Source organism: Protomyctophum parallelum (assembly GCF_964188405.1).
Source record: "Protomyctophum parallelum genome assembly, chromosome: 5".
Lineage (NCBI taxonomy): Eukaryota > Metazoa > Chordata > Actinopteri > Myctophiformes > Myctophidae > Protomyctophum > Protomyctophum parallelum.
Genome location: NC_139702.1, coordinates 44597122 through 44623889, shown reverse-complemented (window position 1 = coordinate 44623889; position 26768 = coordinate 44597122). Strand labels below are relative to the sequence as shown.

Sequence of the window (26768 nt, the reverse complement as noted above, 5' to 3'; positions counted from 1 at the left end):
GTGTGTGTGTAGGACAAGAGCATCGAGGCTCCTAAGCAGCTGAAGGTCAGTAAAGGCATCCCACAGAGCTTCATGGTCAAAGCTGAACCTGGGACCAAGGGAGCCATGCTGACCAGTACCGGAGAGTACGCCATCCCTGCTATCGACGCGTACGTCTCTCTCTCTCTCTCTCTCTCTCTCTCTCTCTCTCTCTCTCACACACACACACACATAATAAAGTACATTTCATAAAGTACAATCAAAAGTAAAGGTTTTCAAGGCAACTGATATTGAATGTTGAAATAAATCAAAAAGAACTAAACCAAAATAACATCTTACCTAACGAAAACAAAAGACAAGAGCTTACCTCCTTAACATGAACAGAACTTAAAGGAAACTGAAAAAAAATTCACTTAACTCAAATCAGGCAGCAAAGCAAACTAAATCATATTAACTGAACATAACAAACAAAATCCGGGCAGTGGCCGGTTGGGAGCTGAGGAGGACAGGTCTGTCCCCCTGCGTGCTGCCCTCTCTTATATAGAGAATGGCCAACATCATTAGCCACTCTGAATGGCTGTAGGACTCAGGACCGTTCCCCACCAATCGCTGGCTGCCCTTAAGTCTCCCCTCCAATGGATGGCTGGCCGGAAGTCTCCCCTCCAATGGATGGCTGGCCAGATCTACAAGCTCATAGCGCTCAGATGGCAGTCGGCGGCATATTACATATACATTTTCTTTTTTTAATTTAAAATTCGACGTCAAGCCTAAATGGGCCTTTGCTTTACAGACATTGACTTCACTCTTCACACTCAAACATTGAACTACATGACTCAACTCAAAGCTGTGTGTGTGTGTGTGTGTGTGTGTGTGTGTGTGTGTTGCAGCGAGGCGTACGCGCTGGGCAAGAAGGAGCGTCCTCCGTTCGTCCCCAGGGACCAGTCGTCATCAGAGGACGAGTCTGATCCGATCCCTGACGAGCTGCTCTGTCCCATCTGCAACGACCTGATGGCCGACGCTGTGGTCATCCCCTGCTGCGGGAACTCTTACTGTGACGACTGTATGTACACCGCGACACTCAAACATCCAAACCCTTATATATATATATATATATGGATATATGTGACCAAATTTGACCGAGGGACTGCCATTGGATTTTCTTTTTAATTTCCTTTTTTTTTTCATGTCATATGAAAGCAGGGAATCATAGCTTCAGTTTGACCCACCGGTTTTGGAGATATGGCTTTATAGAGTAATGTCTTGCAGAAAACGGCGAGTTGAAAAAACAGGTTTGAAAGGTTCACTTCTGTGGACATGTTTAAGCATTTATTTCGATTTCAGCTCAGACATGCTCTAGTATGTGAAGAGTCTGCCTGTGCTATTAACTCATTTTGGGGAAAAGCTGGAATTTGCGCTATGGCAGCCTCTCAGTCAACTCTGGTCACATATTATGTCGGAACGTGTTCTGACATTCCATATGTTGATCCTTCCTCATCCATCCTTCCTCTTCGATGTCTCCCTTTTGACTGATACCTGTCCATTTAAAGTCTAGACGGGCCTGCCCCAAAGTTATTAGTGCAGCCGCGCCCGGCAGCCGGCGAAAACTAGAGTTCTCAACAGGCCTGAAAATTAAGGCCCGGCCCTACCTGGGCCCTCATCAAACCCTGTACACTCAACCACCCTTAGATCTCCATATATGGAGCTGACCTGTTCTGACATTCCGTATGTTGATCTGACCTCATCAAACGTATATATTGTGTGTGTGTATTAGGTATCAGGACCAGTCTGTTGGACTCAGAGGAACACACATGTTTCACATGTAAACAATCTGACGTCTCCCCTGACAACCTCATCGCTAACAAGTTCCTACGACAGGTAACACGCACGCACGCGCACGCACACTTACAGTGTGTGTGTGTGATTTACATGAACAGACACCAGTGATGTAACTAGGGTGCGTTTTGCGTCCCAAAACGCTCTTTATAGTTTTGGGACGCATTACACCATCAACCTCGGCGTCCATGGGATGCACTACTGTACTCTGACCAGCGCAGCCCACAGCAGTTCATTTGACCTTTTTCCTCTGCACAATTTTCCAGTCATTACGGTAACCTTCCCCAAACATCTCGCTCAGACTTGTATTGTCTGTTTTGTAGTTGTGTTCCCATTTGCCATGGTTTGATTATTTTGCCTCCTCCCTCCTCCTCCGCTCCATGCACGCATGCACGCACTGACAGCTCTCACTCACTGACACTCGGCCCGGCTGGCGCGGTGATTCAGGATTGTTATCACAGACACACAGAGCCCGTGTGTTAAGACCAACGTGACTCGTCTTCATGGATATAAACTCGCAAAACAACAACACGCACGGCAACAGCATAGACTGTAGGACTCCTCCACAATTTACCACGCTATCGTCTGCTACGTTAGTTGACAGAGTAAATTGTCCGTATTAGCCGTGGCCAGCGTCGCTAGCCAAATGCTATAGTAGCCAAGCACCAGAGCACACCACGCGTCGCTTGCTTAATGATCATTAATTTCTGTATCAATGCGGACATAACGTGGTAAATGTTCATAAGCACACAATTGTACAAAATGCTTTTTACACTTGACTTATCTCCATAGTCCTCAGTACTGCAGCCCCACCATGCCATATAGGCTATGCCAGTCTAGCCTTAACATCTACATTTATATGTTATTCAATATATTACTTTAGCACAAAATATAGGCTTTTCTACACCAAGCCCTCATTCAAAAGTTATGTAAGTGAGTAAAAATAAATGTTATTTATAAAGCACCTTTCAAAACAAAGTTAGAAGGTGCTGATCAATTTGCACAGTATAAACAAAAGAAGACATTTTAAAACAAGGAACATATCACAGTTGTGACAATATCAGAACAAAAACAAACAAGGCAGAACAGAAACATAGGGCTATAAAAATGAATGTAGGCTGTCTGTCATTGTATTTTCTGTGAATCCTCAGCCATTTTAATTTCAAGGACCCCCAATTTAAATGTATATGAATTAGCCTAGGGTGACAGGGTCCTAGAGGCCATTTCATTATGATTTTCATCTCTGCACTGGGACCCCATGTTACAGACATGTTTACAATACAAACAGTAGCTACATATATTTTGTTATTTAAAGCTGTGATTATTTATTTAAGAAGCACTATTCTGAACCAATGTTCGCCTTTAAATAAAAAAAAAATGTAATCATCCTTAACCTTTAAGCTAAGGGGACTTAAAATCATTGTTTTAATCGATGGCCTTCATGCCCTGGCAATTGGCCTTGTGCCCTCAAAAAGCTGACCACACTAAAGGCCAAGTGGCTCCCCCCCCACCCCGCGAACCCCCACACGGAGTTGCACCACTGATTATTTTTGGGACTCATAAGAATTTTTTGGGACTCATTTGAATGACCACCTGTGCATCCCGGGACCCATTACATTGAAAACCTATTTACATCACTGCAGACACTTAGAGATGTAATGGATGATTTGACTGTTTCTACAGTATAGTTGAGGAGCATAGGGATATTTTTGTGCTAATTTGTCTTAAAGCGCCACATTTTGCACAGATGCGGCCCAGGGCATGCTCTAATGATTTTAAGTAGCATGTGACGTGTCAAACTAGGGTTTCTTTTTATAATTCTGAATCCATTCCAAGCATTAGTTTTGCACAAAGAAAACACTCCTTGGTTTAAATTCGACCATAGCCACTTGTGCTGACCTCATCACATTTGTGATGACTGCTATGGCCGTTATTTTTTTTACATCTGTGCAACATTTGGCGCTTTTAGACAAATTAGCGCGAAATCACCATTCTCTCCCTGTGATCATCTACAAGTACAACCATTACACTGTTGTTCGTCTGCAGTTGTAACTGATCAGAAATTGGCATGTAAATATGTTTAATCCATTTAAGATATATTTGATTAAAACACCTTCAATCTGATGACACATTTGAATTGTTATGCAAAGAAGACAATACTGCAAAAAAAACTGTTTTTCAGTCATTTGTTGGTCATAACTGTGTGTGTGTGTGTGTGCACGTGTGTTTTCCCAGGCTGTCAATAACTTCAAGAACGAGACGGGCTACACCAAGAGTGTGCGTAACAAACAACAGCAGCAGCAGCAACAGGCCCTGCCTCCTCCCCGGCTCCAGCCAATCAGAAGCATGCCCTCCAGACAGCAGGACCCCCTCATGGCCCACCGCCCCCAGCAGCCCCCCCCATCTCTTCCTGTGGCGGTCCATAGCCCCGCCCCTTCTGCTGCTCCAGTCCCCTCCCCCGTCCCGCCCACCCAGCAGACCCAGGTACCAGTGGTGTTTTTGGCAGTAGATTTACATTTTAGTTTTAGGTGACTAGTCTTGAATAGTTTTCATTTAGTTTTAGTCACCTGGAATGTTTTAGTGTTAGACTAGTTTTAGTCGACTAAATGTCATAGGATTTTAGTCGACTAAATCTACAGTTGATTTAGTCGACTAAATGGTATTTTGGCGGGCCTTGATGCCGTCGTAATGACTGATTTTACACTTGCTGAAAAGTGTAAAATGACTTATACTTGATCAGTGGCCAATTAGGGGTTCCTTGACATGAAATTGTTTGAGAACCACTGACAGAAACACAGGTTTTTTCACTAAACTGTCATTTAGAAGACATTGGTAGAAACTCTAAATGGATTAACATCTATGATGGTCGTTCCTCCCTGCCAGGTGCTGACGGCTCCAGTAGCCCCTGCTCCGGTTGCTGCTCCTCCCCCTGCGGCCGCTGCACCCCCTCGCGGAGGTCAGGAGGTGTCTGGACCTCCCCCTCGCGGAGGTCAGGAGGTGTCTGGACCTCCCCCTCGCGGAGGTCAGGAGGTGTCTGGACCTCCCCCTCGCGGAGGTCAGGAGGCGTCTGGACCTCCTCCCCGCGGAGGACAGGAGGCGTCTGGACCTCCTCCCCGTGGAGGACAGGAGGCGTCTGGACCTCCTCCCCGTGGAGGACAGGAGGCGTCTGGACCTCCTCCTCCTCACATACCTCCTCATCGTGACGCTGAGCGCCACATGTCTCCTCACCTGGTGCACAATGAGCCCCCTCCGCCAGGGTGAGAAAAGGCTGCGAGCATTATAATAAAGCAATAAGCCACAAGAGGTCTCGGGTTACCGTGGATTTTAGAATGGCTGAGAGGCGTAGTGAGACCTGATGCGTAGCAGAGGGTAGAAGACCCTCTCACTACGCCTCTCAGCCATTATAAAATCCCCGGTAAGCTGGGACCTTGCGTGGCTTATTGCTTTTCTAAAACGGTTACAAACATATAGCAATATTAACCTAATAAAACTATTACATTCACAAAAGTAGCTACGCTTGGTGCCCACCAGAGCGAGCCACATCACTTCCTTGTTTTGCTCGGCAAGTAGGCTTATGTGACGGGAGAATAGGGCTTGATGTCTTTACGTAAAGCAATCAAGTGAATTGAATAATGGATTTAGTTTTGCACCACTAGCAAATATTAACGAGGGGAAATATGACGTGTGTGTCCACAGGGAGACGGATCCAGACTCCGCTGTGATGTCAGACTGTGGATCAGTAGACCGTAGACCCAAGGTCAGTCACACTCACTCCTTAAAGGACCATTCTCAACCTATCTTCATATCACTCCTTGAGCCTGACCCGTCGTCGTAAAGTCATAATCTGCTGACCTGACCCTAAACCTTGCTCTCCTGTGATTGGTTCCTCAGGGCTACCATGTGCCTATGATGGACCTCCCACCACATCTCAGACCCCCCCACCCCGGAGGTAACGTGTTTCTGATCATATCCATTGATAAGATCAGGTTACTTACTGATCATTTTGATTGAGCCTCCATGTACCGATTTGATTAGATCAAACTGAAAGTCCTCAAAAAAAGTTCTGAAACTCAACTTCAGCACAATTTCTTCCCCTTCAATAACAATAATGATTGGTATTGTTGATTAGTGACCTTCACAAAGAGGTATAACTTGTAAGGATCATGTAATCGTGGCATGAGCAACGTGGCTAATTGGGCGGGTAGATTTTATGATTTGAATTTTGTTATTTTTCATGTCATGATTATGAATTTAATACCTGGGACCTGAATGGAAACGAGACCGTAAGGATTTTTTTCGGTGATCCCTTTGGGCGTGTGTTTGACTGTACTCTGTACTGATTACATTTCTGTTTGACTGTACCCTGTGCTGATTTTATTTCTGCCAATAAAGTATTAAATCAATCAATCAATGTGGTAACGCCTACTGAGTAGCAAAAACTACTTTGTGCCCTTGACAGCCCATTCATCCAAACAGAAAAGTCCTCTCTCATTGCATTAAACAATGTTAAACTCACTTTGCCACTCGATTATGCTACTCACGTTATGAATGTGCATAGTGCATAGTGGTCCCAGAGTAATATAGTAAGAGAGTGGTGATTAACACTATAGCGTTGACTCCCATTGCAACAATGGAATGCGGAAGTGCTCATTCCATCTCAAAGGGATAGTTCCAGCCATATCAGATAATTGTTTGGAACTATAGCCCATAGGCACCCGCTTTGCGGCGAGATCAAAGCATGTCGCTACTCTCCTATAGACAAATTCACAGAGGCTTGCCTGGGTGCGGCCATTACTGGGGTGTACCATTAAGCGCAGCAGCACTGATTAGCTACACCTGGCCTACGAAGCACCTGCTCCATGGTCGCAGCTTACGTATTTCCTGTAGGCGGAGCCGACAGCTGCGGGGTAAACCCACACCTGACTGATGTTAGTCTGCCTCAAACGTTACTTTTTTACCTGCTTTTTATTAACACTAACATTACAAAGATGCCCAGAACATCGGGATGAACCTGTGTAGTTTATGGCTGCTCCAACAGTAGTGGTAACATTAAAAAACAAAAACAAAACGGAATGTCAAAATATCCACCACAGTGGCTGAAACCAGAGCCATAGAGTAATGGTTGAGACGAAGCAGGTCCTGAAAGATACATAGCGTCAGTCTTACCCAATAACCAATCTTTCTGTTTTATGAACACAAGGCTGCTGTACTTTATACCTCATACTAAGCATTTAAAGTATGAGGTATAAAGTACAGCAGCCTTGTGTTCATAAAACAGAAAGATTGGTTATTGGGTAAGACTGACGTTATGTATCTTTCAGGACCTTTCACTGCTTCGTCTCAGCCATAGAGTTATTAAGATAGCCATTAAGCCATTAAGATATTTTGACATATATTTTTTTTTTTTATGTTGCCACTACTGTTGGAGCTGCCAGAAACTACACAGGTTCATCCCGATGTTCTGGGCATCTTTGTAATGTTAGTGTTAGTAAAAAGCAGGTAAAAGAGTAACGTTTGAGGCAGACTAACATCAGTCACTCTACAGTTCACTGTAGTAGAAGAGGTGCGCCTGGTGCGGGTTTAAAGTACCCGCAGCTATGTCGGCTCCGCCTACAGGAAATACGTAAGCAGCGACCATGAGACCCGTTTCTGAATTCGTCTCTACTCTACACTCCAGGGCTGACACCACATAGTGCTGCGTAACGGAACACCAGACTTCCAGTTTCCCTCCTGCCACGGGCCTTATCCGGGAAGGGACAAACGTGGCATCTTTACATGGGAGCAGTGTTGTTTTTGGCAGCAAATTTTACTTTTATTTCTCTTGAATAGTTTTCATTTAGTTTCAGTCACATTTTAGTCACCTGGAATGTCTAGTTTTAGTCGACTAAATCTACAGTTGATTTAGTCGACTAAAATGTATTTTGCCGGGACTTGATGCCATCGCAGCGCAACGCGTTGTGAGCTTGTAGATCAGCTATTTTCAGCTATTTCCAATTGTAAAATTACTTCTACTGGATCTCTTGTCCACTAGTCCCTTCCTAACTTTTTTAGTCTAGTTTTTATTTGTTGACATTATCGACAGTATTATTTAGTCATAGTTTTCGTCGCCATGGCTTAGTTTTTATGTCATTTGTCAGTGAAAAAAGGTACCGGTAGTTGTCATAGTTTTAGTCGACGAAAACACTGCATGGGAGCAGTGCTGCTGCTGCTGTCTGGATCAGACACAAACTCAACAGAGTTGTAGTGACCAGTGCTCAGGTGCCAGGCACAACACCCCCTGTGACTGGCACACACAGCATGTGGTGCCAGTCACAGGTAACTGGTGACTGGGGGGTGAAAGTGTTAACATGCTTGTCTGTCTTTGGTCTCCCCACGTGTCCAGGTCATCAGCCACGCCCACACCACGGCCCCCGAGGACCCAGACACTGGGAGAGGTAAACCACCAGCATGCCTTATTGTTGATTACATTACTGTTGGTGTTGATTAGATTATTATTTTGATTTTCTTTTCATTTCGTCACATTTTAGTCACCCGGAATGTGTTAGTGTTAGTCTAGTTTTAGTCGACTAAATGTCATGAGATTTTAGTCGACTAAAACTACAGTTGATTTAGTCAAACAAAATGTGTTTAGGCGGGCCTTGGTGCCGTCGTAATGGCTGTTTTTTTTCACTTGCTGAAAATAGCAGATCTACACGCAACGTGTTGTGAGCTTGTAGATCTGCTATTTTCAGCATGCAACCAAGTATTAAATACTGGATCTCTTGTCCACTAGTCCCTAACATTTTAGTCTAGTTTTTATTTGTTGACGAAATCGTCAGTATATTTAGTCTTAGTTTTAGTCATCATAGTTCAGTTTTCATGTAGTTTCCATTTAGTTGTGGAAAAAAATGGTAGTCGACGAACATTTTTCGTCTTAGTTTTAGTCTGCGAAAACAACACTGTCTGTGCCATACATTATCCCTTTCACATCACACACCTCTCTCTCTCTCGCCCCTCCCAGACCACCTTTCAGACCCAGGAACGACCACCCGCCCCCCCGCATGCCCACCGGCCCCCCTCCCCTCAGCCACGCCCCTCCCCCCGTCTACCCCACCCCCCCCTCCATGTACGCCCCGCCCCCACAGCCACCCTACATGCCTCCCTATTCGTCGGGGCAGCAGCTGGCTCCGCCCCCCGTGGTGAACTACGCCCCCCAGGTGCCCATGTACCCGCCCGGCCCCCCCGGGGGCAACCCCTCCCCCTGGGGGGTCAACCACCCGCCCGGCGGCCCCCAGCCCCCCTTGCTCCCCCTGCCCCCGCCCCTATCTCAGCCCCCTCCCCTGCTGTCCAAGGACGAGTACTACAGGCAGAGACACATGCACCCCGACGAGTGAGTATAATGGGCTTTATATATGTGGGTTGTTTTGTATTGGCCTATGGACCCCTTAAAGCAGTGGTTCTGTCAAAACTCAAGGACCTTTATATATGTGGGTTGTTTTGTATTGGCCTATGGACCCCTTAAAGCAGTGGTTCTGTCAAAACTCAAGGACCTTTATATATGTGGTCTATTAGAGAGAGGGTTTGTTGTTTTGTATTGGCCTATGGACCCCTTAACCCATTTTGACCTGAGATGTCTGTTTGAAAATGACAGTTTTCTGAAAAAGCCATGTTTCTATGTCAGTCGTTCTTTGATTTTTCAAAAATATTTTTGGGTCTCGAGCTATAACACTTGGGTGACTGTACCTAGAACACGTTTCGGAAATTTCAGTTGATGCTGGTACAAACGATAACGTAACAAAAAATCACCAGTTTGGCTTCTGGGGAGAAATAAAATCTCTTTTGGTTCTGACTGCGGCTATAAGGTTTGGGAACCACTGCACTAGGCCCAGTGGAACACCCATTATTTATTTTGACCAATACTATTTGTGTTTTTTGTTGTTGTTAATGTTCCACCTTTTTAATGAAGTATCCCAAAATAGTGTTTAAAATTGGGCCACATGCGCTCGCTGCCATAATTGCGGCGATGTCAGTGTATATATATGTCCAATATATATATGTGGCAATATATTAATTGATTTGGCCATTAAGCAACCGTTAAGGGTACAGGCTTTAGTTTACATACTATTGGTCTGACTGTCATTAGACTTGACATCCTACCTCAAACCCTATAACTGCAAGCACTGAGCAGCGCATGTCCGACCGTTGTTTCCGCATGTCGGTCCGTTGGTGTGTCTAGTCTGTCAGGGTAACCTCCAAACTGTTAATTGTGTCTGTGTGTTGCCAGGGTAACCTCCAAACTGTTAATTGTGTCTGTGTGTTGCCAGGGTAACCTCCAAACTGTTAATTGTGTGTGTGTGTTGCCAGGGTAACCTCCAAACTGGATGAGTTCACCAAAGACTTCCATAAAGAACTGATGAAGTACAGGAACGCACCGAAGAGGAGGAGACGGTCCTACTCTAGGTAGCACGCACGCACACACACACACACACACACACGCACAGTCGCACGCGCACACACCGGAACTGATGCAGGAACACTCCAAAGAGGAGAAGACGATCCTACTCTAGACACACACACACCATCACCACCAACGTTCAATACGTTGTATTTTTCTTTTCTTTTGTCTTGTCTATTTCTTAGTGCAGTACAATCCTCATCAGGAGATATGTTCTCGTCTCACTGCTCTGGCTAAAATCTGAATTGAATCTCCTGACTCCTCACTAACTCACTTTTTTAAGTCTTTTTAAAACTTCATTATATAATTTTCATTTTTTTAATTTGTAATCATCATTAAATTGCCTTAAATCCTTCCTGGTTTTCGTATATAGTATGTATTGTGAAGCACTTTGTGAAGCCGTTTTTTGAACCTATAGGAACCTAATCCACTCCATTGTGTGGTGATTTGTTCCAGGTCTTACAGTCGCTCTCCGTTCAGCCGCTCTCCGTACTCCAGGTCCAGGTCCCGCTCCAGGTCTTACTCCTACTCGCCCAGCCGCTCGCGCTCCAGGTCGCGCTCGCGCGGCCGCTCGTACGGCCGCTCGCCCTTCCGGCGCTACGGTCGCACCCGCACGCGCTCCCGCTCCCGCTCCTACGGGTACCGGAGGTCGCCGTCCCGCTCCCCTCCTGTCTACCGAGGAGGTAAGGATTACAGATTCTTCAAAATGGCTTATAAATCATGACCGTTTTCTGATTTCATGTCAAGGACCCCCAGAATTATCTGTATTTGGCCACCGCCCCTCATCTGAAAATATGTTGTTCCAGGGACCCCCCCAGAAGCAAAGATTTGAGCTAAAAACGTTCGCTCTGATTTTTGCAAAGATTTGAGCCACACTTTCACGATTTTTCAAAAATAGCAGATTTACACGAGAAGAAGAAGTTATTTTAATAGAATAGTTATTTTGACCAACGTTTGCCCGTTATCTCTCCTAATGGTACCAACATCAATACAGCAAGGATATAGTGGACATATCCTTTAGCTTTGGGTCTGAGAGGCTAAATGTCATCAAATGGTGGTCCGTGGCTCAAATGCAGAATATATAATGGTGATGTGTGTGTGCTTTTAAATGTTGCCAATAAATGATGGTATTGTGGTGTTTTAGGAGGAGGAGGAGGCGGTGGAGGAGGAGGAGGAGGTTGGGACGACGGGGGAGGAGATCGAGGACCCTCGTACCGCTCGGGGTCACGCTCCCGGGACCGTTCCCGGGACCGCTCCCCCCCGGGGGGCTTCAGGCCCCGCAGTCCTGGTGGGGCTGGGGGGCGCAAACCCCCTCCCAGGTAGGCCTGGCTCCTACTTATTGACCTAATGACTACAGATTAATGGACTGTAGTGTTTGTGTGTGTGTGTGTGTGTGTGAGTGTAGATCTGCTATTTTTCAACGGCTAAAGTTAAAAATAATGGTTAAAGTTGTTAAAAGCTATAAGGTCTGAATGGTGTGAATGGGTTTTAAACATTGAAGCTGATGAATGTTATCTCTCTCCTGATTGGATGGAACTGTCTAACCCCCCCCTCCTCCCTGCAGAGAGCCATTCAATGTCAAAGGTCAAGGTCAGGAAGGGGAGGACTGGGAGAGGGACAGCTACCGCCAGTGGGAGAGAGAGTACAGGGAGTGGTACAACAAGTACTACAAGGACTACGACTCCCAGCATGCACCTCCGCTGCACCCCCACAGAGGCAGCAGCAGGACGCGGGGCAGCCGGGAGAGAGAGCGGAGCAGCCGGGAGAGAGAGCGAGACAGAGACAGGCTGGGCGGCTCGCCCCCGCCCCGAGACTACCCCTCCTCCCCGCCACAGGTAGGCGCTGTCAACACCCCTTGTAGGAGTGCTTCTCAACCTGTGTGGTGAAGAGCCACTGCGGCCGACTTGATCGTTGCTTGTCATGAAAACCCATTATAAAACACAAGCCGGGATTTCTTTCAAAATAGAAGCTCGGGGTGCCGGGAAGATATGGCCACTTTTCCTCAGTAAGCCCCCTCCCCCCTCCGTTCCGGACAACAACCGGGAGACATATTTTAGCTTGCTTACCTCGCTCAGATTATGATAAAGTCGCTGATGATGAAGTCAGTTTTTGAAGTCAGAAATGAAGAGCTTAGTATATCCATCAGGTCAAAACCATGGAGAGCTCCTTAGTTTACACTCGCCGAGCCTAAACAGGGAAGTGAACGACAACACGCATGCGCGAAAGAGCAAGGAGTATCGTGCAGAAAAAGAGGCCAATCAATGAAATGAAAATGTGCTAGCAACCCGTCGGTTGGATTAGTTATGACGTTCCCACACGTACGGTCTAAATGGATTAAAACGGTGTAATAGCTTGTCGTAGTGTTGGAGAATATTCCAAAGTGTCCATCACAATGGCAGCGACCGCTGCCATTGTAATACATTGGGACTCAATTTCCCACGTCATCAAAACACATCACCTATCCCACTCTGTCCGGTGGAAAAGCCTGTATGACTTAGTTAAATCTTATTAAAAAGATTAAACGATGAAATCGTAACTCGTGAACGGGAGGGACGCTGTTCTACAGTCAATTAACTTGTGTAAGTCGTGTTATGCAGTCAAAGTGTTTTAATGGCAATTTTGTTCCTTGATTCCTGCAGGCTCGCAGCAGAGGGCGGGGCGGACGGGGAGCGGATGAGCCCAGGGGAGGTGGAGGAGGGGGAGGAGGAGGAGGGGGCGGTCCCCCGCCCCACACCCACCCGCCTCCCCCCACTAATCCCTCCTCCTCTAAGAGCTCCGCCTCCAAGACCCTGAAGACCAAGAAGCTGAAGAGGAAGAGGGACTCTGAGGGCGGAGCTCCGGACCACGGAGACGCCACGCCCGTACGGGACGAGCCAATGGAAGACCACCTGGGAAACACGCCCCCGCCCCTTTCCTCCAACAACTCCTCCTCATCCAAGGCTCCGCCCACCAAGACCACCTCCGGCCCCAGAAAGCCCTCCTCCTCGGCCAGGTTATTATAATAGTTTTGCAACCCTTTTTTTTCACCCCTGTGTCAATTATCTAATGTAATTCTGGGCACTCACACTCCGTCCACCAACGGACTGACCTCATGCTTCCTTCAATGCATGAGCCGACATTGGGGAGTTTCCCAGGTTGGCCCGTGGAAGGAACACATAGTTTTAGTTCTTCTAATTCAGTTTGGATTTAATTCGGATTTCTTAGTTTTTCTTCGCTTTGATTTTTATGAAAATTCGACTGGTTTCAGATGTCCAGAGTCCCATGGCACTCGAATGTGTTAACCATAACCTTTTTATCCTCGCTCAGGTCGGCCACCAAGCCCTCGGCGAACGACAAGAGCAAGAAGGACAAGGGTCAAAAGGTCAAGGTCAAGCCCAAGGCGGACGGGGCGAGGGTCAGGGTTGACAAGGTGAAGAAGAAGGGCACCGCCACAACGGACGGAGGCCCCGCCCCCAAGAGGAAGGAGCCTTCGTCGTCCTCGTCGTCCTCCTCCAAGGTGAGTGATGTCACTGGACCTACCTCTGTCCCTAACCTCACCGTCACCGCAAGCACGGGAGCAGCGCCATGTCCGACCGTTGTTACCATAGATATAAAAAAAATTATGCCTCATTGGCCGCTGCAGTTCGTTGAAGAATTTACACTGGGGGAAGGAAGTACGCCGGAAGTGTGGAAGGCACGTTACGCCATCTTTTCCAGGGACTTATCAGACCCGAACATGCTCTCTGTGACGCAAGCACGGTCATGCTTCGCAAGGAATCTCTGGAAAGTTTTACCCTTCCTTGAGCACAGAACGGGTGTCTACGTTTCGTCATTTATATGTCTATGGTTGTTACCGCGTGTCGGACTGATGCTCCGTCAGAATTACGTTTCGGATCCCACAACTCAGTAGGGGTGGGGACGATGCACTTACCTCCGGATTCCATACCATATATCGATACCCAGAGTGCCGATTCGACAGTTTTCTGATAAACCTCTGTGGTTCTCAAACTATTTCATGTCAAGGACCCCTAGAATTATATGAATTTGGCCTCAGCAAAGATTAGAGTTAAAAATGTTCGCTCTGAAAGAATATATATTCCAAATTTGCGCCACATTTTCATGATTTTTCAATAGCTAAAGTATAACATAATGCTTAAACACCAAAAGGGGTTCCCGCCCAGAATGGGTTAAAAATGGTGATATATCACTGAATCTGTTTATTTAGTTTGCCCGCCCCATATAACCCAGTGGTTTAGCTCCATCGGTCTATCGTCCTATAACCCGTTTTTCTGTTCTGTTCTCCTAAAAGACCATCCCCACCTCCTCCTCACGGACCTCAAAGACCACCTCCTCGTCGAGGGCTGACGAGGGACCGCCCCCCAGCAGCAGCAGCAGCAAGCCCAAACTTCCCCCCGTGAGGGCCCCCCTGCTCAAGACCCCCGACCACCCTCCGTCCCGCGGCCAGTTCCTCCCGTACCACCCACACCTCCACCCCCACCCCCACCTCCACCCGCACTCGCACCTCCCTCACCCCCACTCACATCACCCCCACCCTCACCAGCAGCACCCGCCTCACCCCAACCTGGGCGGCGGACCCCCCCCGGGGGGCAGGCGCGGCGGTGGCGACCACCAACTGCCCCCCGGGGTGGCGCCACCGCCCATGGGACTGAGGGAAGGTGGCGGGGGGGGTCTCCTCCCGCACCCCCTCATTCACCACCCGCACCACCACCCGCGGCCCCCGTCACCCAACGACAAGAGGAGGGGGGGGAGGCTCGGGGAGGAGGGGCGAGGTGGTGGTGGCTCCTCCATGCTGGGAGGAGGAGGCCAGCCGCCCCCCGCCAAGATGAGGAGGATCGAGGGTCCTCCGGGGGACCACCACCACGCCCCCCCACCACCACACCTGGCTGCCCCCCCGCCCCCTCAGATTCAGAGGGTCCCTCCCCCTCCCACCGCTGCCTCCTCTGCGGTGTCGTCGGAAAGACCGGCTCTCCTGCCGATCCCTGGGAGCCGAGGAGACGCGGAGCGAGGCAACATCAGACCCCTGATGGACCTGCAGGTAAGTGTGTGTGTGTGTGTGTGTGTGTGTGTGTGTGTGTCTGTGTGTGTGTGCGCGCGTCAGTCAGCTCTCAGTGCAACATCCCCACCAGACGGGCTTTTAAAAGGGGTGTGTGTGCACGTGCGCACCATTTAGTCAGACAGGCTTTTAAAAGGGGTGTGTGCGCACGCCAGTCAGACAGGCTTTTAAAAGCCTCCACAGAGAATTGATTGTGGACGGAGTTGGGGACACATGCGGACGTTTGCCTTGGGCTTTAATGTACAAACTACAATAATAGTGAGTGGGCAAGTTAACCACGTTTAAACCACATTTTACTATTTGTTTTAAGCCATTTAGGCCTGACGTTTCTTTTTTTTTTTTTATGTCTTTTCTCATGTTTCTATATCAGTGGTTCTCAATAAGGATCCCAAAAATTATGTAATATGCCGCCGACCCCCATCTGAAAATCTGATGTTCCAGGGACCCTCCAGAAGCAAAGATTTGAGTTAAAAACTGAAACTCTGAAAGAATATATATATTATTATATATTACATTATGGCGTACACACAGAGATTTTGGCTGTTACGTGGGGCTATCAACAAAGCTTTTTTTTAAACGCTCGAATTAAAGGCCTATTCATAGTCTGGGTTTTTGGTGGTGAGGGGCTGTAAAAACGTGGTGAGTAAAAACAGAAGGGCGGTGGCGGTGGTTTGCTCTTCACCATGGCACTGTGACGTCATGTAGTAGTTGCGGTCACCTCACCACCGATAAATCAGACTATGAATAACGCTTAACGCCAATTAATAATCTCTCGCATGGCTACCTGGACCAAGGTAGATTAATGTTATCTCGGGCATGGCGTTAACAGTTTAACCACATGGACTATGTTACCATTTTGATAACATGTTCATTGTTTAGGAAACGACGCCGCCGTGGGGCTCTGTTCACAAATCAACATTTTCAGTCGTGATATATATATATTTTTATCCAATATTTCCACATGTCGTACTACATACATGCCTAATATAATATATTCTCTACATTTCAGGTGAAGCCGCTCGCTCAGAGGAGAATCAAGCTGAACAGAGATCTGGGTCGGAAAGGCAGCATGGACGCTCCTCCCACCTCGTCGTCGTCCTCCTCCGCCCCGGACAGATCTACCTCCAACAGCACCTCCTCCTCCTCGGCGGGCGGAGGCGGCGAGAGGAGGAGAGAGCGCTCTCCAGACTCCAGGGACAGAGCCCTGGGAGAGAGCAGGGACAACCGAGACAGAGACGTCAGCAGGCTGGACAGGGACAGGGACCGAGAGAGGGACAGGCTGGACAGAGACAGAGAGAGGGACTGCAGGGACAGGGGACAGGAGAGGGTGGCGGTGACGGTGGAGAGGGACGGAGACGGGGAGAGGTCCGTACGCACGGAGAGGAAGAGCTCCACGTCGTCGTCTACGGCCGCGGGGGCAGCTGGGAGGTACGTAGGATCTGGTCTGGAGGATCCTTTTCCTTAAACCCATTTAGACCTGAGGCTTTCTACAAAAGTCTCCTCTCAAACATTACGGTCAAGGACCCCCAAAAAGATCTGTATTGGCCATCTGAAAAAATGTCATTCCAGGGATCCCCCAGAAGCAAAGATTTGAGTTGAAATATTCGCTCTCAAAGAATATATGTTCAAAGATTTGCGACACATTTTCGCGATTTTCAAAAAATAGCAGGAGTGAATATTTTTCAATAGCTAAAGTATAACAATGCTTAAAACACCAAAAGGGGTTCCCGGCCAAAATAGGTTAAATCATAGCGCCCAGCGATTTATAGCAGCGGAGCACATTTAGCGACGGACCGGATGCTATATTATTTTTTTTATGCCAAAGGCAATTATTTGTACAGCAATGCTGAGTGAAAATGTGCCTGCAGGTCTGTATCTCTGGATAAGATGACCATCGCAGAGCGCAGCGCCATCGCCAGGAGACCAGGGGACGTGCAGGAGAAAGGCAGCTCCTCCTCCTCCTCCAAGGACAGAGGAGCACGGGGAGGCTCGGAGGGCTCCTCTGAGAGGGACAGACCCCGACAGGACAGGTGGGTCTCTAACACACCCAGACCCCTTATAGAGGGACAGACCCCAACAGGACAGGTGGGTCTCTAACACACCCAGACCCCTTATAGAGGGACAGACCCCGACAGGACAGGTGGGTCTCTAAACACACCCAGACCCCTTATAGAGGGACAGACCCCGACAGGACAGGTGGGTCTCTAACACACCCAGACCCCTTATAGAGGGACAGACCCCGACAGGACAGGTGGGTCTCTAAACACACCCAGACCCCTTATAGAGGGACAGACCCCGACAGGACAGGTGGGTCTCTAACACACCCAGACCCCTTATAGAGGGACAGACCCCGACAGGACAGGTGGGTCTCTAAACACACCCAGACCCCTTATAGAGGGACAGACCCCGACAGGACAGGTGGGTCTCTAAACACACCCAGACCCCTTGTAGAGGGACAGACCCCGACAGGACAGGTGGGTCTCTAACACACCCAGACCCCTTATAGAGGGACAGACCCCGACAGGACAGGTGGGTCTCTAACACACCCAGACCCCTTATAGAGGGACAGACCCCGACAGGACAGGTGGGTCTCTAACACACCCAGACCCCTTATAGAGGGACAGACCCCGACAGGACAGGTGGGTCTCTAACACACCCAGACCCCTTATAGAGGGACAGACCCCGACAGGACAGGTGGGTCTCTAACACACCCAGACCCCTTATAGAGGGACAGACCCCGACAGGACAGGTGGGTCTCTAAACACACCCAGACCCCTTATAGAGGGACAGACCCCGACAGGACAGGTGGGTCTCTAACACACCCAGACCCCTTATAGAGGGACAGACCCCGACAGGACAGGTGGGTCTCTAACACACCCAGACCCCTTATAGAGGGACAGACCCCGACAGGACAGGTGGGTCTCTAAACACACCCAGACCCCTTATAGAGGGACAGACTCTTTTCTATCAATTTCACACCCTGGTCACATTTGTCAGTGTCACATTGCTGAGCTGTGATGATCGGCTGGATGCTCAGTAGGAGTCTCCTACCTGATAAGGAGGGTAGAGTTGCCGGTTTGATCCCAGAGTTGGTGTCGAAGTGTCCTCGAGCAATTCACCCTTTGTCAAATCCCTGCCCGTGGTTGTGCCCCTCTTTGCACCCATTGGTTGCCGTTTCGTGGTTGGACAAAAATCCTCTCTCCATCCACTACCATTGAAATAAGGTGTTTTTCAGTTGCTTCGTATTGATATTCTTATTTTAAACTTGGTGTCAGTAAAAAGGAACATCACAGGTGCAGCATGGTCTGACAGGGCATATAATTTGTTTTTAGTTTTTTCCAAAAAATGATGTTATAGCAAATTCAACATAAACAAGGCGGAACCAGGGCAGAACAAGGCAGAAAGAGCCTGCTGGTCAGTCGGTCGGGGACCAATCAGAAGTCTGACAAAGGGTGAATTGTGTGTGTTTGTGTCTCTTGAGCCAAATTCCAATACCCAAAATTTCGGCCACTCGCTCACTCCCACTCGGTCACTCTGGGTCATTCCAGTGTGACCCGGAAATGGTTAACGTTCCAATTGTTAAAGTGCTCCATCGAGGAGGAGAGTGGAGTCGAGTGGAGGAGCCGAGTGGGCTCTCCGAGACCGCATAGAGCGAGTGTACATCAGGTGCAGGCTCGGTGGGGTATTTTGTCTCCTCGCAGCGGATTTCCGCATCACGTGTACATGTTGTTTTCCTTTTCCAGTGACATAAGTCCGCCTCCTCCACATGTGGCACAGAAAACACTGCTTGAAACCCGATACTATGCACACACCCCCCCCCCCCCCTCCTCCCATCCACTAGCTGCCGGCCGGCTGAGTCGATGACCCAACACACATGCACTAAAAAGCTTTGCTGTTTTTTGAAGAGACACATTTTCGCTGAATGAATAGAGCTTCAGAATGATAAAGTAGCCTATCTAGCCTACATATGTGAAAGTGAAAGGACCACAACAAGCCACTGGCTTTATTGCGTTGTGTGATATAAGCATAATAAAAGTAGGATATATAAATTAGGCCGGCTATATTGTGCACACCTCAAAAGATATAGTTAATTTATCTCTGTGTTTATCCCTGAATGCACAGACTGCTATGAATGACGGTGGCAAAAATGTATTTATTTATATGTGAACTGAATATGTAAGTCAGAGAGACTACCTAATTCCTGTTAGTGTCCGTTATTTGAAAAAGACCGTAGGAGGAGGACTGACTGTCGGAGGAGGGGGGGTGATTTATACTTGTGCGCATCTTGGCGCACACGTATAAATCCTATTTCAGGAATAAATAGCCTTGCCTTGCACATGTTACCAATACATACACGTTGGCCTCGGTTACATGCACAAAATTTTGAATTGTCTTCTGTAGACTGTACGGCTCTGTTCGGAGTTCCAGTGATCCAGCTGTGTGACACTGTATTGTTCCACCACTTTTGCTTTGGCAATGTAAACGTATGTTTTCCCATGCCAATAAAGCCCTTTGAATTGAATTGAATTGATACACGTCATTAGTGATCGCGGAATGTGCCGTCGCTTTGAAATGACAGCGTAGTACATTCCGATTCTAGAGGACCACTCTGTCCTCGCATCGAATCCTCTCCTCCTCGCTGGGGGCGGAGCCGAGGAGCGAGTGGAGGACGCGAGGGGAGTGTGAAAGTTGCGATATTGGAATTTGGCTTTAGAGTTGTATAAGGACAGTATTTAGTGTGTGTGTGTGTGTGTGTGTGTGTCTCTCTCAGGGGGTTGCATAAGGACAGGCCAGAGAGGACGGTGGTCTCGGGAGAGAAACCTCACAGAGAAGCAGGTAATTAGACTGAATGGAACCTTAATGAACTGTACTTCACTAGTAATCACCAACCATTGTTCCTCTGTCGTCTTTTCTGTCTTCATCTCCCTCTCTCACCTTTTCTATTCCGTATACGTGAGTCTGTGGTGATTATTTCTGTTTTAAAAATGTGTTAAAATATTTCCTGGCGAAAGGTAAACGACTCCAGCTGCTAAGACTACAAGCTGCTTTCGGTTTCGTGTCTGAGGCGTGTGACGCGTATGAAAAGTGGACATTTAAATTCATATTTAGAAAATGTTTCAGATGTAAAAAACAATAAAAATACATGAGATGATGGAATGATAATGGGCATGCTTTATTCTTTCTTTAATCGGATCCCTATTAGCTTCCACAAAGTGGTCGCTATAGTCTTCCTGGGGTCCACACAAACATGTATACACTAAAAACAGATAATTTAAATTTAAAACGGACAAGATTTAGTTATCAGCTAAAACTGTGAAGTGGCTCTGCATTTAATAGAGACAACAACGACCAATAGTAACAAATAGTAACTTCATCTCTAAAGGACTCATCAATTTATGTTTAATAACTCATTTTGGGCTCGAACCCCTTTTGGTGTTTGAAGCATTATGTCACACTTTAGCTATTGAAAAATAGCAGATCTACAAGTTGTAGGTCTGCTATTTTTGAAAAATCGTGAAAATGTGGCACAAATCTTTGAATATAACGACAGTGGTGTGGTCAGGAACGAGACGTAGTCGAGTTCCACAAGCATCACTGAAGTGGCAATAATCACGTTAAACCACACCCTCCAGTGTAATATTGCAATTGTACAACAGTTGCCCTTAAAACTATGAAAATCGCTGAAAAAAACATATATTTTTTTAATGACAGATTTAGTCACTACGACCACAAATCTCCCAAGAAACTATCTAGCCTAGCCACTGAGTTTGCTGCGCTCTGGGAAAACAGAGCAGCTGAATTCTTTGTTTTGATTAGGTGTGGAGTGGTGCTCGTTTAAACCAATCAGATTGCTTCCTCGAAACAACCTTTTGTATATTAAGTGTTAATTGTCCCATGGTGTGGTGTGTCAGCAGTGAAGGACACTGAGGAGTCTGGAGGGAAGAGAAGGTCAAAGATCAGCCGTAAAGCTCTGATCCGTCACACAACGGCGCCCTCTAGCAGGTCAGTACATTAATTACCCCCAGTGGTTTTCAACCAGTGGTCCTTGATGGGGGTTCCAGGTGGTCCCCACCCCCCAGCTAAACCATGCAGAGTTCATAACCAAATGTGGCCCTTATAGATCTCGAGAGTGTAAAATGAAACCAAATGGAGCCGTGCGCTTTTCATTTTACGCTCAAGAATTAAATTATTGTTAAACATCTGCATTAACTTCATTCACCCTGACTTCCGTCTTTGGTTTTTCCAGCGCTCGTCCTGCCGACAACGACTCCAGGAAGGACTCCGGCGCCCACCAGAGGGTCGCCGGTGGTTCCAAACCCGCCCCGCCCCCCGCCGCCGCCGCCTCTCCCGAGCGCAGCCCCACCCCCTCCCCGTCCCCCCCCAGGCCGGAGGAGCCCCTCATCCAGCCGCCGCCTCGCTCCAAGTGGGAGCGCGACGACGAAGACGAGGCCCAGGAGAACGGACTGGAGGTCTCGCCGCCTCCTCCTTCCTCCTCCTCTCTCCCCCCTCCTCCTCCTACTCTCCCCCTTCCTCCCCCCCACCACCCCGTCAGGAGCCGCCTGGGGGTCCCCCCTGCCGCCGCCGCCCTGCCGATGGACCCCAAAGCCGCCAGGAGCGAGGCGGAGAAGAGGGGAGGAGCATCGGTGGCGCTGGAGAAGAGAGGAGCAGGCAGAGGGTCCAAAGAGGGAGGAGTCAACAACCCCTCCTCCAGAGCGGCCAATAGGACGAGAGGAGCAAGGGAGAGAGGAGGAGCGGCCGAGGACGGGAGGGGCGGAGCTAGGGATGAAGGAGGAAGAGGTTGGTTCTGATTGGTTGAGTGCAGTTGGTTGGTGGGGAAAAGGACTCATTTGAATGGACCATATGCAGACCGCGGCCATCTTCCCATATGAGTTAATGGCAAGGTGCTAACTAGGTGCAACTTCCCATAGGCAGCCCATTCATCCAAACAGAAAAGTCCTATCTGATTGTATTACACAACGTCAAACTCACCGACATTGCAGCTGTATGAAAAGCTTTAATTATTCTCTTTTTATGTGTGTGTGTTGCAATTTGTGTTGCAATTTGGGAGTGCTCATTAGATATCACTCAACTGCCCCGAGTACCACCTGCACATAATGCAGGAGGCAGAGGATGTTTTACTGATAACGAGTGCTTCCTAACTGATGGCAAGATGGCCGCAGTCTGCAAACGGTTGACACTGGGTGAAAGAAATAGGTTGCAAAATCGTGGGATAAAAAATATTGAAAAAAAAGTATTGCCATCAAACTATACTTAAAGTACCAAAAGTAAAAGTAATCATTATGTAGAATTTTCCCATTTTACAAGGTATCATAAAAAAATCTTCAAACTCACATGTCGCATTGCTTGTGAGCGTGTGCATGTGCTATTCCTGGAGGTCTCTCTAACTTATCTAACTCTTATCTCTTTCTCTCTAGGAGCAAGGGACGAGGCTAGGGCAGGAAAAGACGACGGTAGAGGAGGAGGCTCAGCGAAGGAGGCGCGAGAGGAGGCGCGGGGAGGAGGAGTAGGAGGAGTCCCCCCGGCGGGAGGGGCGGCCGCGGAGCCCAGGAGGTCGCGGCTCTCGTCGGACCTGGGCCGCGAGACGGACGAGGCGGCCTTCGTGCCCGACTACAGCGAGGGTGAGGGCTCGGACGCGGGCGGCGGGGGGCGAGGGAGCTCTCCCAAGAGCTCCGCCTCTCGCAGCCACAGCGGCTCCGCCTCCTCCCGCAGCCCCGCCCCCAGCGGCGGCTCGGCCAACACCACTGTCGCCGCGGCGACCGCCACGGTAGGGATATGTGTGACGATGGTCGTTATGTAAAAGGCACTGGTTCCCAGACTTTTTCATGTCTAGGACCCCCAAATTGAGACTATAATTAGTTCTCTATGCCAGGGACTTGAGAGAAGATTTTTACGGCTCTAGTAGTGATTCTCAACCCGTTTTAATTTCAAGGACCCCCAGTTTGACATGCATTAGTCTACGGACTCCCATTTAATGACATTTCTATCTCAGGGACCCTAATTTAGAGTGTAAAATGTTAATTTATCTTGGTGTACACATGGAACCAAATGGACCCGGTTCCATTTGTACACTCTCAGAGTTACAGACCCATAACTGGTTCCAAACTATCATTATAGCTTGGGACCCCCTGGAACTCTCAAGGACCCCTGGGGGTCCCCAGACCCCACTGATGTAAGATATAGTGTATGGCTTAGAGAGTGACATTTTGTCGGGATTCCCGTGGGTCACATGATTCCCGTGGGAATCCCGTGGGATGGGATTAACATTTTTATTAATCCCGTAATCGGGACGGGACTGGAAAGAAAGTCAACGGGAGCGTGCAGGAGCGGGAATGACATCTATCTAGAATCATAATGATCATTTTCAGCTGGTCGTGGCGCCAACCAAAAGAACAGAAGCACCCATATTTGTAGTCATCTTTCAGTGAGACAACGCTCTTTTGACTTGCGTTAGCAAGTGTAGGCATTACAGCTACACCAAAAAACAGGAGCGGGAGTCATCTCGAGTGGGAGCGGGATGGGATCAGGAGTCATTCTACAGGAGTGGGACAGGACAGGATTTTTTTTTTACCCTGGTCCAGGATTGGGACAGGACAGGATTTCTTTCTGTGGGAGTGGGACAGGACAGGAGTGGAAATCCACTCCCGTGTCAGTCTCTAGGGCTGGCTATGGCTATGTGGTTCATCGATGATGGTTATGTAAGGTATAGTCATAGTGTATGGCTAGGTGGTTCATAGAAGATGGTTATGTAAGGTATAATGTATGGCTATGTGGTTCATAGAAGATGGTTACTGTATGTAACATATAGCTAGGTGGTCATTGTTCATAGATAAATCTTCTTGTTTTAGTCGTGGCCTTTTCCACGCTCTTTTCTTGGAAACGCTGCCATGACATGTAAACATGTTAGGAATTTGGTTTTGGTGGACAGCAGAGTGCAGTTACAACATTAGGACAAGTGCAAAAACAACACAGTGCAATGAATCGTGAATAAATCTAAAGTGTTCGGGTCAGACTCAAGACAGCACAAGTCAGTCCATATTCACTCTGAGTGGGGGGTGGAGGGAGGATAGAGGGGGGTCAGGGGGACACCAGCAGCATTGAGGAGCCGGATATAGCCGTGGGGGAAAAGCTCTTTGAATGTCGGGCCTTCATAGTCCTTTAGGGAATACAACCTCCTGCCTGAGGGAAGCGGGGCTTGGGTTGAACTATTCACCGATGTTCAGCAATTTTTGTTATACAAAAGTGGCAATTTAAGAGTTTTTACTCTTTAGACCTGAGCTCGATTCTACAAAATGTTTTCTAAATCATGAAAGTTTTCTGAAAAATTAATGTTTCTATGTTAGTGGTTCTCAAATTATTTCATGTCAAGGACCCCAGAAATGTTATGAAATTGGCTGTCGACCCCATCTGAAAATATGTGGTTCCAGGGACCTCCCCAGAAGCAAGGTTTTGAGTTCAAAACACTCTCTGAAAGAGTATATATTCAAAGATTTGCACCACATTTTCAGGATAAAAAAAAATAGCAGACCTAAGCTTGTAGATCTTCTTTTTTTAATAGCTAAAGTATAACATAGTGCTTAAAACACCAAAAGTGGTTCCCGCCCAGAATGGGTTAAGCACATTTAGATTACCGTATATTGATAATATTAACTATTTTGGTCACCCATAATCGTGACATGATGTTCTCATATGGTCCCAAACTCTAGACGACGGAGGCAACGTCGACCGCGGAGAAGAAGAAAAAGAAGAAGAAGAAAGATCACAAGGAACACAAAGAACACAAGAAGCACAAGCACAAGAAACACAAGCACAAGCACCGCCGCAGTTCCACCACCGGCCAGGAGGGCGGCGACAACGCCGCCACCACCGAGGAGCACCGCGAACACAAACGCAAAGCCAAGAAGGAGAAGAAGAGCAAGAAGCACAAGGACAAAGAGGAAGGGTCCGAGCCGGAGGGGAGCGGTAGCGGTAAGAAGGACAAAGAGGCCCCTTCCTCTCTGGAGCCTGAGGGGAACGATACTGCTGCGGCTGCAGCCGCTACTGCAGCCAACTAAAGCCTGTTGTTTCCTGCTTCGTCGTGGAATAGACCCAAACCTACAAGCTATAGTTTCTGGGAAAATAACTTCCCCAACAATAGCAAAAACCTACAACCTATGTTCTGTTCCGCAAAATGTCCGAAAATACAAGCCATTATCAGAAACATATTTTCAAAAAGAAAAAATTGCCCAAACTTACAAACTTGTAAGTCCGGCTATTTTACGTAAATTACGTAGGTTTTTACGACACAAGGGACACGTGGTGCACGGAGCATAAGTTAAAGGCGTCACCGCTGCTACGCTGAGCTAAAAGCCGTCGTCGGGCTAACAAACTGGATGTTTGACCGCCACGAAAACGGAAAACTTTTACGCGTAACTTTTAAATCTAGCACTTAGCCGACATGTTAGCAGTCATCTGTTAGCTAAAACATTTCACTTAAATCAAGTTATCATACGTTTGGAGGAAAACTTCGCCCCAGAGCCGACCCTGGCGAGGCCTGGAAGCGGACTACCAAACTGAATGGTCTTTGTAACCGTTAGAGACCGGGCCTTTTCGGTTTACCCGTTAACTAAATAACCACGCAGCTTTTCCGGGTTCTGCCAGAGAGGTTCAGAGAGGGAGATAGAGAGAGAGAGGCGTGGCCTACTCTGTACTCAGGGATGTGATTGGTTGCTTGGTGAAAAGGAGACGTTTAATTTGTAAATAACTGTCCTTCCCTCTTAAAATTCCTGTTCGTTTTGAATGAGCCTTTTTGTTTTTTTTTAATCTCAGATACGGTGTCACTCACATCCCTGCGTATTGCATAACTGTGAAGACGTGACGCACAGAGAGAGAGAGAGAGAGGGCGTGTTTAAAGTTTAAACGTGTAAAGATTTGTACAGGATGCTTCGAGAGGCCCTGAAGCAAAAGGCTACTATGCCTCCTCCTAGCATAAAGGCTAACACTGGAGGCTAACCGCCACCAAATGCCCCCCCATCATGAATCGGCATTATTGTCAATCTGCGCCTAATGTATTTAGTACTGCTGGTTACTGTCGCGTATGTGCGTGTGTGTGCGTCTGTGTTTGTGAGAGGGGTTTTTGTGAGGGTGGATGTGACAAAGTAATCATTTAGTCTGTCAGTGGACGGGGGTACAAATGGAGATTATTTCCTTTTTGTTTTATAATTAAATAAAATGTTTTTTGATGACTTAAAGCTACTGTTTTCCGTGTGGTTTTCTCTTCCTTTGCTGACACCGTGACACTATTTTCATTATCTGTTACTTTAACTCAAATGGACCTGAAAGGTTCAATTTGTTCCATATCTCAGAGTTACAGACCCGTAAGCCGTAAGGTTCCATTTGTACACAGTTACAGTCGGGGTCCATTTGGTTCCATTTGTACACTCAGAGTTACAGACCTGAAGTTGAAGCTAC

General features: G+C 47.7%; 1 protein-coding gene across 3 annotated transcripts in view; it reads left to right on the top strand.

Moving 5' to 3' along the window:
• The window catches only part of LOC310859000 (uncharacterized protein), a 39787-nt gene extending 13245 nt beyond the window's left edge, over positions 1-26542 (top strand). Inside the window, exons 7-29 of one of the 3 annotated variants that reach the window (XM_083765350.1) lie at positions 13-149; positions 867-1039; positions 1751-1854; positions 4048-4296; positions 4696-5069; positions 5509-5569; positions 5704-5761; positions 8195-8246; positions 8813-9181; positions 10156-10251; positions 10703-10929; positions 11394-11565; positions 11811-12081; positions 12886-13238; positions 13553-13742; positions 14535-15281; positions 16309-16727; positions 17168-17329; positions 20071-20135; positions 21212-21302; positions 21547-22097; positions 22736-23085; positions 25025-26542. In XM_083765350.1, coding sequence (XP_083621476.1) covers positions 13-149; positions 867-1039; positions 1751-1854; positions 4048-4296; positions 4696-5069; positions 5509-5569; positions 5704-5761; positions 8195-8246; positions 8813-9181; positions 10156-10251; positions 10703-10929; positions 11394-11565; positions 11811-12081; positions 12886-13238; positions 13553-13742; positions 14535-15281; positions 16309-16727; positions 17168-17329; positions 20071-20135; positions 21212-21302; positions 21547-22097; positions 22736-23085; positions 25025-25372 — 5619 coding nt within the window. In that variant the 3' untranslated portion in view covers positions 25373-26542. Of the gene's footprint in view, positions 1-12; positions 150-866; positions 1040-1750; positions 1855-4047; positions 4297-4695; positions 5070-5508; positions 5570-5703; positions 5762-8194; positions 8247-8812; positions 9182-10155; positions 10252-10702; positions 10930-11390; positions 11566-11810; positions 12082-12885; positions 13239-13552; positions 13743-14534; positions 15282-16308; positions 16728-17167; positions 17330-20070; positions 20136-21211; positions 21303-21546; positions 22098-22735; positions 23086-25024 lie in introns of all 3 variants that reach the window. The other 2 variants (XM_083765349.1, XM_083765348.1) reach the window with 2 other exon arrangements.
• The last annotated feature ends 226 nt before the right edge of the window (positions 26543-26768 follow it).